This window comes from Ostrinia nubilalis, chromosome 24 (assembly GCF_963855985.1).
Source record: "Ostrinia nubilalis chromosome 24, ilOstNubi1.1, whole genome shotgun sequence".
Lineage (NCBI taxonomy): Eukaryota > Metazoa > Arthropoda > Insecta > Lepidoptera > Crambidae > Ostrinia > Ostrinia nubilalis.
In genome coordinates, this window is record NC_087111.1 from 5,898,516 (window position 1) to 5,911,664 (window position 13,149).

At 35.9% G+C, this 13,149-nt stretch overlaps 2 protein-coding genes across 2 annotated transcripts in view; one reads left to right on the forward strand and one right to left on the reverse strand.

Moving 5' to 3' along the window:
* Positions 1-605: 605 nt before the first annotated feature.
* Positions 606-5,025, reverse strand: LOC135083914 (BTB/POZ domain-containing protein KCTD9). Its single transcript, XM_063978667.1, has 6 exons — positions 4,366-5,025; positions 3,927-4,126; positions 2,430-2,565; positions 1,695-1,769; positions 1,124-1,242; positions 606-772 (listed from the first exon to the last, which is right to left on the reverse strand). Exons 1-6 carry the CDS (start codon positions 4,943-4,945, stop codon positions 656-658), a joined length of 1,227 nt encoding a protein of 408 aa, XP_063834737.1. The 5' UTR covers positions 4,946-5,025; the 3' UTR covers positions 606-655.
* A 4,526-nt stretch (positions 5,026-9,551) lies between these two features.
* The window catches only part of LOC135083920 (potassium channel subfamily K member 18), a 66,178-nt gene continuing 62,580 nt past the window's right edge, over positions 9,552-13,149 (forward strand). The window contains exon 1 of the mRNA XM_063978676.1: positions 9,552-10,107. Within this exon, the coding sequence (XP_063834746.1) occupies positions 9,633-10,107 (475 nt within the window). The 5' untranslated portion in view covers positions 9,552-9,632. The remainder of the gene's footprint in view (positions 10,108-13,149) is intronic.

The window sequence follows — 13,149 nt, forward strand, 5'->3', positions numbered from 1 at the left end:
ACGGAAATTATCAACTCTGCAATGTCGGCCACAGATTGAAAAATCATCTGCAGTGGCGCCAAATCAAAAAAGTATTTTCATCTAAATTTTCCTCTATGTTCTATGTAAAAAAAATATTAAATGGGCCTAAAATATTGGTTGGTTTGGGATTCGGTTATTTTAATTTAGTAAAATAAAATCATGCTTTTTAGACACTAAATATTATTCATAAATAATAGTAATTATTTAATTATTTTGCTAAACAAGTAACATTGGGAATGTGAAGATGGTTAAAATGATGATGGACTGGGTTTCGACCATTGACCGAATTCTTTGCGGGTTTATGGTCAGTTTCTACACCCCGTCATTCAGTTTCTAAATTAATTATACCATCACTCGTTTTCACACTTTAGAAGACTTGCAGTAGTGGGAACGAGAGTTAGGATTAGTTCACTAGTATGGGTTTTAAGCTACTATAGTCAATCAGAGAAACTTGACCTTCACTGGTTGGGTTTTTATTGGCGGTCAAGCTGTAGATCCTGGCTACACAGGAGTTGCAGTGGTGGGAACCAGAGGTGGGAATAGTCCCATTACTATTAGGCGATACGACAAAATAAACGAAGTAATGAAAAGAAAACGTAAAATATATATTTCTGTATAAATAATAAATAACAATTCATCTTATAGTTTGAGACATGTGCAGGGGAGTGAGCATGAGTTCAAATGCCGCATCTTTCAGGTTGGCGCCTCGCAGGTTCGCTTCATGAAGATCGCTGCCTGACAGGTCGCAGCACTGAAATTAAGAAAAAATATAATTTAATCTATATCCTTAATTAATTATCTTACTCTATAGTATCTAGCAATGCTTGATAAAGAAGAAGAACGCCACAATCAGCCATTTTGTTTGGGCTGAGTATTTGTGCTGCTTGCGTACCGACGTTGGATTGAGGGAGCACAACAGAGTTGAGGTCTACCCATTCTGCATTATTTACAACGCAATAATGAAATTATCTGATTGACATTTTGCATTAAGTATATCAGAAATGTTTTTTTTTAAAATCATATCACAAAATAAAACATTTAATATGCTGTGTAGCTCATTAATAAAAGCAAATTAATTATAGAATAAAAATGTAATAAACACCTCTAAATCTGCCCCAGCTAGCACAGCAGTCCTGAGATCACAATTTTGAAGGTTAGCATTCTTCAGTGTTGCCACCCTCAAGTTTACACCAGCCATATTGCTTCCTTCCAAGTTGGCTCCTGAAAAATAAAATTTATTTTATTTCTGTCAGTTTCATGTTTAGTGAGAGTATGTCAAGGTTAAAGATACAATATAGGAATTCAAGGTGCTGAAACCGATTGATTTATGTAACCTTGGAGTATTTATTTTTAACATATTGATTGAAGGTCTGGACTCTTTTCTGAAATAATGAGTGTAAGTTATAATGAACGACGCCGCGACGGCTACAGTTTCAGCGTTCATCAGTTGGCGCCACTGTAGAATAAGGTCCTGTCACTAACTAGTGGCGCGACACCGTGGCCTTATTTACGGATACGGATAGTACGGAAACAGAGTTTCCTAGACTTGATATATCAGCATAACCTTAATAAATGTAGCTAAAGACTGATGAAAAATATTATTATAAGATAGCCTACCAGAATGGCTCAAACAAAGTTGCCTATTTATGTATTAGAAACTTTGAAATGTTCACCTTTTAGATTAACTCCCTCCATCACAGCTCTGGATCCAGCAGGATCTTCCATATTCGACCCTCTCAAGTTCGCCCCTGAAATTATAAAAAAAATACTTAGTATTTCTTTAAGTTAGTGTAAGTTGTAATAACTGACACTTTTGTGAATTATTAAAAAATTTTCTCTCACTATTTTACTTTATGCTTTTACTGGCGACCCGCCCCGGCTTCGCACGACGGGTGCTAAGTATACATATTTATAAACCTTTCTCTTGAATCACTCTATCTATTTTAAAAACCGTATCAAAATCCGTTGCGTAGTTTTAAAGATCTAAGCATACATAGGGACAGACAGCGGAAAGCGACTTTGTTTTATACTATGTAGTGATATCTTGTATGACACGTACATTCTAGTGTGGTTTCTAACATGGCATCTTTCATCATCATTCGTTAAATAAAATGGCAAGCTAACTAATAAATAATTAAATAAATATCCTTGGACATTTTACACCGCGCTTCTAGTCCCAAACTAAGCAAAGCTTGTACTATGGGTACTAGACAACGGATATAAATAAACATACTTAAATACTTTTTTTTTGTAAACACCCAGTCCAATACAAACAAATATGTTCATGCACACAAATGTTTGTACTGTGCATGAATCGAACCCGCTACCTCCGGAATAGTAGTCTGTTTCGAACTACTACAGTACACCAAACGGCCGACACCAACTGTTTATTACAATGTTATACCAACCTTCCATATTAGCGCATAAAGCTTTAACGCCTAGTAACTGAGCTCCTTCTAAATTAGCGTGCGATAAGTCAGCCCGCTCCAAGCAACAGTGGGAGAGGTTCGCACCACTCAGGTTGCATCGTGACAGGCACGCATACTGGAATAGGGAAAATGACAAAGTTAGATATAATTATATTGTTTGGCTTTCTTTATTTATAAGGTTATTCAATAAAATAATACAATTTTGAAAAGTATTTTATGAAAGTTTTGCTTTAAAATTCAAGCAACTTTCAAGGAAAATTTCGTAAACAGTTTAATTTTTTTTAAATAACTTACAAAGGCATACAACAAGAAACAACTACAGTAGTCTTATTATTACAGAAAAGTTAATTAACCCTTCATTTGGCAAGACACAAATTGTTTGATTTTTTCAATAAAATCTATTTAGACCTAATTGTTACTATCAAATAAAGTTAAGAAAAATAGTAAAAAAAATATTTGGTTGGTATTTTCGCGAAAAACGATTGTTGCTTATTTACCACATTGCCAAATAGGGGTACTTAAATAAAACATTGAGATATATTATAGAATTAAGTTTTTTATATGAAAATCTTAAAAAAATCAATCGTTTTTCACATTTTATGCATTAAACTTTTTTTTGGCCATTTTCTCAAAGTCGACAATGACCTTTTTCTCCAACATTTGATAGATGACGTATGTCATCATACTTCACGATCAATATGCCGAGCCAAGGTTGGCTTTTTATTTTTTCTTTAGCTTCTGAAACTGGTATGTTACCGTTATCTGCTATAGTTGTTGACTTCAACGCAAGAAAAATGTGTTTATCATTTAAATCAGTTCAGCGGTATAAGTGTGAAGACAAACAACACAGAGACAGACAGCAAATTCTTCCTCTCTCCTAAAATGCTGTGCCCGACAGGGTCCATAATTGCATCAAAAGTAATTACTATACCATCTCTATAACATTATTAATGTAATACATGATTGATTTATTGTGTATTGACACTCTTTTGTATTAACAAAATGCTAAACCTATTTTGTTAGATGTTTGGCACTGTTGCTTCTAGGCAACATCGAGGTTCGGAAGCATGTATTGTATTAGAAAACACAGTTTCTACGCCAAATATTGCTTTATATGATTAGTTTGATTTATTGTGAATTAAATTTAGACAAAACAAAAACAATTAGAGATCATAAAATAGTACAAAATCATAAAACTTCCGTCTTTGTTATTCTCATTGCGCGTCATCTTGGCGTCTGACAGAAATATGGATAGGAAATTACTCAAAACTCAGTCGACGAACGATTTACTAGTGTTTTGCTGAACTAAGCTTTGTAACAAAATCGAATGATTTGCACAAAACTTATTATTTGGTGCTGTAGAAATATTCAAAGTGGCTGTTGCTTAAAAGCATCACTGCCAAATGAAGGGTTAACTTGACAAAATATTTTATTTCTCATGTAGATTTACCTTCATAAAATATTCTTTACGCTTACTTTAAAATTAATGTTCCTCAGATCCAGTCGATTCAAGTCAGCCCCAGCAAGATTCACTCCCTGGAACCTCAGCTCAGTGTTTATATGCGTTGTGATTATTGAGCGAACAACGTCCATCCGAGTCAACGCTTGGTTGTTGCCACTGGAACTTTTGGCCTCCCAAATCAGCTGGTTTAGGAATGGTATCATGGAATCTATGCCTGTAAAATATTACAAACTAAACTATGAAAGTTAAAAACACTATTGGCATAAAATGCTGAAGTTTGGGACTAATTTGAAGAAATAAGAAGAGCTTTAAAATTTTAAATAGAGAAAACTTTTTTATCTAAATAATTAGACGTGTGATGAATGCTTAGAATAAATAATTTATCAATATAGAGTAATAGTGAATAACAAATTTTAATTATAATAAGAACAGCGAGATGATGTCTCAACCTACCATAAAATATTGCTTCCTCCAATACTCCCCTAGGATTCACATGCTTGTCTAATATCACATCACCGTGCCTCAAATAATTCAAAATAGGCTCGAAATACTCAGGACTCCTATCAATAAGGTAGGCCCCTACTGAATCAGTAACACTAGGGTTCATAAGATACACATTATTGTCTTCTGCGAACATCCTGGCCAACATAGACAGCGGTTCTTTAGCCAGAATAGTGGATCTTGTCGTAGTGAAGTGTTTACCACCAACATTCAATATTATCCAGTCTGAAACCACCTTTTTTTCTTGCAATTCATAGTTCTCAGTTATACTAAGTTTTTCCAAGGATTTCTCATCAATATCACAGCTTGCTCCGTCCCCAACCTTCTCATGGTTCAAATACACCTTTTCATTATCCCTAATCACTCTGGTGTCGTTTATTTCGCATCCATTCGGGGAAAATAATTTGATATCCTCCAATGGCAACTTAAATTGTGTGGAGATTACAGTTTTGAACTCTTCAATCGAATTTTCCACAACCATAAGCTTGCCTTCATTTTCATCTATATTTCTGTAGACATACGCGCGTATCATAACGAGTTTTAATGGGATAAATTAAAATAAAAGCCAAAGTAAAATTGTCGATTACAACCGAGAACAAACAATGAACGTTTTGACATTGACATTGACAGTTGAAGTGTATGACATTATACTTTTTAATAGGTGGTAAATTGTGACAATGCAAAAGATTACAAGTTTTTATAATAGTGATTAGCGTTATAAATACCGTTATGCGTAAATGTTACAAAAAATAAGAATTTGCATTATTACAAAGTACAAGTTAAAATACCACAAAAGTTCAGCTCATAAAATAGGTTCATTGACCAGACTTCAACTTCCGGAAGAATATTGGAATGCAATTCTTCGAGCCAAGTAGGTCGCTAAACGTAAACAAGCCATTGTAATCAAAGCATACCTAAACGTGTTAGGGTAGCCAAATACTGCGTATGTTATTATTCGCTAAGATGAGCAGACTTTTATTAGCTGTTCAAACTGATGGCCGTTGGAGAAGAAAAGTTCTAGCGCTTTCGGACCCGCGCTTAAACTAGAAAGAAATTAGTAATTTTGAACATGAATTTTAGGTAATTTGGGACCGCAGATTACGAATCTGCTATAATTTTCCAGATTTTCCGCCGCCATCTTGGAAAATTCATATACCAACAATTGTATCAAACTGGGCCCTTCACTTCCTACGTACAATTGTGAGGGTCAAAATTGTAAGGGTTTTGGAAATTTTATTCATAGCATGTATTCCGAAAAACGTATTTATAACCAGTAAGGAATAAACAGGTTTAAATTTTATACCAGTATTTGCCATTTAATGTTGATTTGTGGGCAAAACCATCTGTTCCATGAGCTCAACAGTAAATATAGACAGAGATAGGGAAACATGGTGCGGAAACCATGAAAAATTAATAATTACGAGAAACTTAAAATACGCATAAGGTATTGTAGGGCCCACGTCGATACAATTGTGTCAGTAAAGTTCGTTAAGCCGTTACGCCAAAGCCTTTGCTTACAAGTAGTCACTGTTATCACAAAAAGATGCTATTTTTAACTATTTGTCTAATCAATAACTTGTAATATTACTACAATTACATAATAAAACCATAGTAGGTCCTACTTTCTTTCGCCAAGTCGGGGAGCACAATCAGTCATGAACTGTACAGGTTGTAACCGGCTCACCAACTGCGCTTCGGACAAAATTTGCACGGGAGGTGAAAGAACGCATCCCGCAAAATCGTACGATACTCAGCCCATCCACTTCCGATGTAAAACTTATGAGATAATCTCGATTTTGTAACCCGCACAATTGTATTGGAGCGGTCCGAAAGGGCTAGTCGAGTGGTACCCACGGGCCGGAAGACGTATTATAGGTAGGCCTCTACTAGGTAGGAGGTAATAAGTAGTTACTACTTACTTACGTATTTATATTACCCCCTGCTAGCACTAAAATAGATAACTATTTTCTTATTACAAAATATCTACATCAACAATGACTACATTAAAATTTGATTAATAAATCCACAATAGCCGATCGAACGGTGAAGTTGTCGACTCGTGATCCGAGGAACATGGGTTTGATCCCCGCCACCGCCGTGGACTATTGTGGTGAACCCATTCGTAACATAGGCATATTCATTTGAAAATTATGTTATAGATGCAACTCTTAACGCTAAAAAATGTAAATAGGCATAATAAGCTTACCACCAGGGGGCTAGTTAATTTTTTTTTAATCGCGGGCGGCTCTAGAGAAAATTGTCCCCAATAAATACTCGCAAAGCGTGGTGACCAGAGCGTGAAGTGTAAATCGATCGGCCATTGGACACATGGCCGTCGTAAACTCACCTTCCTACGATCTCGGCATATCCACTTTTAGATTAGTCTAGCAAGAGTCTGAGAATGTCGTCGTCACCTTTCAAAATATTTCAGTTATACAGGTTGTCCCAAAATTAGCACGTCACACTGACACTGGAGGTAGCTGAGTCTAAGACGCTTCGAACAAGCTTAATATGTCCATAGAAAAGTTTCATAAGTTTTAAAATATGACCAATTTTATTTACCTATTGGCTATTCATTTCCATATAAAAAAGTTTGATGAGTTTTGAAATATGACTCATAATTAGTTAATTATAAAAATGAACTTAATATAGGTACTTGTTAGATGCGTCTAAAGCTCATTTACCTCTGGTGTCAGTGTGACGTGCAAATTTTGGGACACCCTGTTGATAAAAGTATCCATGCTTATGCAATAATAGTTAGTTGTTACGAAAGCTACCAATCCTAATACAGTTAGCTTCTGCCAATCAGGGATTTAAAAGCAATTAAAATATTTCTTTTATATAATTTGGATGTTGTAACAATGTCGATTCACTCGTTAGTTGCAAAGAAGCAGTTTTACGCAGAACAACCAAATTTTGTGCTGTCATCAACTCAAAGTCATATTCATTGAATACTGGAGTCATAATAAATACTTAGAAGGCGGCTGGTTTTGCTTCTTCTTTATGGCGATTTTTCACGTTTGCCCAAATGGTAGGTTCAAGACTCAATCTCCTTCTAAAAATTCTACAAACCACCACACAACGGAAAAAGTACATTTTGTGGACCTTAATAATATCATTGTCTAGCTAGACCATTGGTTCCCAAACTTATTTGACGACCTTTCGACCATACAAACAATTCCGCGCCCCTCCTCCTCCAGTCCAGATTATTTGGTCGTATCGAGCAGTCTAGAATGCATTCTCTCAGCGGTAGCAGCGCAGGTTTTTCATACTTAAGTACACAGATGGCCCCCGCCCCCTCTAAAGGTCTTTGCCCCCCCCCCCCCTGGGGGGCGCGCCCCTTAATTTGGGAACCAATGGTCTAGACTCTAGAATATAATAATGTTGAAACAGTAAGTAAGAAGCAAAATTTGCCCGCCTCATACTCGTATTAATTATGATTATCGCTAATATTATGAACACTAATTCTTGTGTACTTATCTGTACCTACTTAATTATGAACACTAACTACTTACCGTATTAATTAAGTGCCTACCTACTACCAGAATAATACCAACATGCTGAGTCTGGGTCTAATCCCCTTCTCATGCTAGGAGACGCCTGGATAGACACAATGACAATACAAACTGTCATTGAGAGAGCGTAATGTATAGGGATGTATCAAGGGAAATAAACCCAAATTACTTACATTAAAATAATACATTATTATTATTCTGTGATATGATTATAAACGTTTTTTTTATGCCAGGTAAGGCAGGTATTTGACCGTAATCGCACCTGGTGTAATTAATTAATTAGTAAAATTAGCTTAGTTTTTCTGTGACAGACAAAATTCCACGCGGGCGAAGCCACAGAATAAGTAATAGGCGAAGCCGCGGGCGGAAAGCTAGTTAATAATACAAATAAAATGCCGTTGGTAGAGCTTATATGAAGGCGGATCTTATTCATGTGCTTTGTGGCGGTCCTTGGGAGTTCGGATAGACTTACGTCAAGCAGTGAAACTTATTATAAGCTGAAATTACGTGAGTTTTTATATTTTTCATGAATTTTCTTCCAACTATCGGTGATAAAGAAATATTCATGAAATGTGATGCTAAGTTACAAAGTAATACAAGTTGTTTCTTGAAAATGAATATTCAAACACTAACGTTAGTAAAAAGTTAACATTTGAAAGGGCGCTGCTAAAAACCAACTCCCTAACTACGCCTCTGTTCATCTCGTCAACAAAACATTCAAGTGAGACTGTTTTTGGCACTAGAGTTGGTTGGTTTGAAGTTTCTTTCGGTGGCTCATTGAATTAATAGTTAAATGCTCTTGAGTCACGAGTGTCACGACTGTAACCCTTAAACAGAGAATACAACTACTTAGAATGGGTATTCCTCGCTTTTCACATTTTGAGGGCTTGCAAGTTGAGTACAGAGGTTTTTGAATTGAATCTCAATTTTTGATACTGCTATCTAGCTCTAAAGTTGAAAGTGTAGGTGCTGAAATATGAGTAAGACCACTTGACCGTTGATGAAAGTAGTTTCTTCATCATCTAAAAAAGGTACTATTTACCTAATGAAAAAATAGACCCTGAAAATTATCAGTTTTATAGTTTTACCTGCAGTAACAATCGTGGAGTAATTCTCCTAACTTTCAGCACTTGAACGTGTCTAGAACAACCAGTAAAAGTTTATGGAAGTCTGCACTCCCAATTGGCGTAATATTATTGTACGTCCCCCCCTGTATATTCGTTATCAAGCTTATTATCAAAAAGCTCACAGTGCCTAATGTTTTGATAGACCACTTATGGTTTTGCGGACTATTAAAACGGCCACGAGGTATTTTTACACCTCTGAAATACCGCTGAAAGCGTAACCACTTTTAAAGATCGTTATTTTCCCTCTCATTTTCTCGCAACCAGTCCTAAGTATAATGACTGGTTTATGTCTAATGATTCGAAGGAAATCCGACTTCTCGGTTAGCACTTTGGCAAAGAAGAAGGGCTGTTAAATATCTCTTAAAGATCTTATTCACGGATTCAGAGAATCCCATCGCCTCACCGATGACACAACGGGAAGCTAACCGTTTTATTTATAAAATCACTGTCCAGCGAGTTCGGACGACTAGTATATTTATATGCGTGTCCGTAGCGAAAATATTTTGTTGTCAATGTTCGCGCGTGGCATTACAACGCCGGCGCTTCGTTCGTAAACAGTGATCGCAAAACAGTGAAGATGGATGCGCCAGACGAAGTTCCTAGTTACCCGCCGCCGCCGCCCCCTAAAAAGCTGAGCCGGCCGAAGATAACCCTGCAAATACCAGATGTCACGACCCCAGTTACGACCCCTCGAGGACCCCACACGGCGACGTCAATGGGGCCGCAATACTGGTCGTCTTCGAGATACCGGGGGCGGCCTCCGACCACACCAGGGTCGCACATCTCAGACCCTCATGGGAACCCGTATTTCAACCCCTTCATGCACATGTACCATAATAAAGCTTCGGAGTACATGTTCAAACGCTTCGAAGGCTTCAAAGACTTTACAATGAACACTGCTAAAAGTGGATTGAGTGCTGGTGAAAAGTCCGCCTTCTGGTTTGTGAATAAACTGAAAATATTGTCCAAAAGGTGGTTCACGCATTTGTTTTTGACTCTGTGTCTTGTGTTGTATAGTGTTATGGGTGCGGCGATGTTCTACGCTCTGGAAGGTAAGACTTTTTCTTATATTCTTCTTTATTTTACTTAGTAATTTACTTATAGTTATAATTTGGAACATTCAATTAATGCGTTATCATTAGAATTATCATTTTATGGTTATGAAAATTATGACAAATACCTTTACTCGCCAGTGCAGAATTTTTCAAGTACTTATGGAAGTACGAGTATGATTTACCCCAGGAAAAACTCTATTCTTCTATATTACGTCAAAATTCACGATGATTCACTCCAAAGAATGATCCAATACTATCAAAATAAAGTAAAAATAACTTAATTTTAAATGTAAATATCCAAAGGTTCATCGCTAATCTATGTACAGTACAGTCTGCTCTATGTATAAAGTCAATTAATTTCTTTTTATCTACATTTAAGAGTCATTTACGCAAGTGGTTTAATTTATTTATCTATACGCTGTTTACTAGAGGCCTTGTACTTTTATCAAATCAATTAAAATAAAGCAAATGAAATGCAAATTAAATGAGTAATTTTAAAACAATGCTCTCATAAACTAAGTTGACGCCTCTTGAGACACTCGATCGATCTTTAAAGAGTAAGTATTAAGTAAACTAATTTATAGTTACGATTCATTTTCTTTTATTTTATCCAAAGCTAAGGCTGAGTTGCACCACCTTATTTTAATCATGACTTTAACCATAACCGTTGTTTTTTGTATGGAGTTTTTTGACAGACTTTTGACGTTTGTTAAGATAAAGTTAAGTAAGATTGTGTAACCCAGCTTAAGTTAGTGGTTGTCTCTTGCTAATTTATATGGTAGAGAAAGCAATGGTTAAATTATTATAAACATTATACTTAGTAGCGGTATTTTTCATGCGTTTTGTATTTTAATTTTTAACATAGATGATCAAAAATAATCAAAATATGACTATTACTCTACGAAAATCTCTATTACATTAAAAATAGATCGCGATCTTGATATGTTGTGCCGAATTTAGCAAAAACATTTCAACGCTTGTTCATTTAAAAGTAAATATTTGTTTATGTAGTGAAAAACGTAAAACAGACTTCCTGAAGCTGTTGATATATTGAATGAGTCTACATTCAGTGATAGAAAAGTAAGTGAAATACTACACAAAATAATATTAGAAACCGTTTATTTAAAACTAGCTGTGCCTGCGTTTTCGTAGGCGTGAAAATAGTTTGAATAATATTTCCCGTTTTTGCAACAATTTTCTTTACTGCTCCGCCCCTATTGGCTGTAGAGTGATGTACCTATAGCCTAAAACCTTCATCGATAAAAGGGCTATTCAAAACAAAAGTTAATTAAGTAGATTTTTTCCAATTGAACATGCTTCTTAACATTATTAGGTACCTATAATTATGATAAATTGATGGAATAAAAGTTAATAGGGCCTTTTGTTTTCGTAGAATCTTTAAGTCATGATGTTTAGTCAAAGCCGCTTGTAAATATTTTAATAGAATTCGTAGGATAATTATATTATTTAATATCGCTAATCTGACCTTTAACCTTTATATCGTTTTTTGTTTAATATCTGCTCTTAAAACTGGTTAGATTTTTTGTCAGTTAGGGCCTTGTTCACCATCTGAGAGTAAAGTGTTAAGTAGGCTATTCGTTGCATACGCCCGTATTCACAAACATTACTATGAGGTCTCACAGTGCGCGTGGACGCACAGGGCCACACACGAACCAGTCACAGAGCTCTATTAAATGCGGATCGCTGAATAACGCTAAAATACTTCATACATAATGTACTTGCTAGGACTTCAGGAAGTAACTAATTAGAACTACTCGGAGATGGTGAAAAGCCGCTTATTATTTAGTGTATCTATAGAAAAGCTATTCTAAAAATGTGGAATGTCAAATTCGTTGTTACTCTACCAGCACTTTGAGACAAGAATTTGGCAAATGCTGAGAGCAAGTGCCGGAAAGTCAGTCACCGTCTGTCACTTAAAATATAAAAATAAATGTAACAATCCATCATTCATCTAGGAATAGTTTGCTGAACGGACCACGTATTGTTTTCCTAAAAGAAAGAAATAAAAAATATTTGATGCGAGTAGGTACCTACATCCTTATAAAATAAAGCAACAACTACATCAAGAGAGTACAGTGGGCTGAGTGTGAGTTTACATCAAACGCGTAAAATTTTAGTTATTGAACGTTTCCCGCTACGGCGCTGTACAATCCGTCATACATTTAATGTCATTTTTTGACGCGCTCACTAGTGAGCGCGTTTGATGTAAACTCGCACTAGGCCCTCAGGCATAAAAAGAGCAAAAAGAAAAGGAATCCACATACTTCATATGTGGATACCTTTTCTTATTGCTCTATATTGCCGTGAATCCAGCTGTTGTCATGATGATCAGAATAAAAGTAAGTTACTCTAAACCATGGATTTATAAAAAACTTTTTTATAGGTCCATGCTCTATATTTGAGCAATTTAATTACCTGCTTCTGAAAGCAAAACGACAGACAATGAAACGCCTGAAAACAAACAAATAGTACCAAGAAATTAGAAAAAAGTACACCCACCGCAAAGGCAAATAAATGAATATTAAATCTTAAACTATAATATTATTATGCTTACACAGACACAAGTCTATGAATTTTATTACTATTAAACATGTTCTGAATATTATAACGGCTGTCCCTCTCGCTATTTTACTTTATGATTATGAGGTATCCGTCCGAGACCTGTGAAAACAAAAATTAAACTTTTTCTGACAGATAGGCTTTCAGAAATTTTACCAGCGAGTGGTAAAAGCCCCCAGGTCATAGTATCGCATTTTCCATGGCAAAAACCAACCATAAGACTCAACAGTGGCCGTTACCCGTCCAAAGTTAAATTTGTAAGTTGCGCCATTCGTTTATTATTAAAAAGTTTTAATGCCGTCATGTAAAAGCCTCTTTGGCTGAACTTCAACGATTCAGTGCTGCCTCTGAGAACTTTCAGGCGTATTATTAAAATTATTAGGGAACGGTGGACGGGAAATGTTTAGAAGTAGCTGCAGGAGCAGGCAATACGGGAATATTCCCACCTCTCTTTCCCAC

Coding starts and splice junctions, on each gene's coding strand:
- LOC135083914 (XM_063978667.1), bottom strand. CDS start 4,945: ATGATACGCGCGTATGTCTACAGAAATATAGATGAAAATGAAGGCAAG. Junction 2,566..3,926: donor TGAGGAACATTAATTTTAAA/GTAAGCGTAAAG, acceptor TCCCTATTCCAG/TATGCGTGCCTGTCACGATG. Junction 1,770..2,429: donor TTTATGCGCTAATATGGAAG/GTTGGTATAACA, acceptor TTATAATTTCAG/GGGCGAACTTGAGAGGGTCG.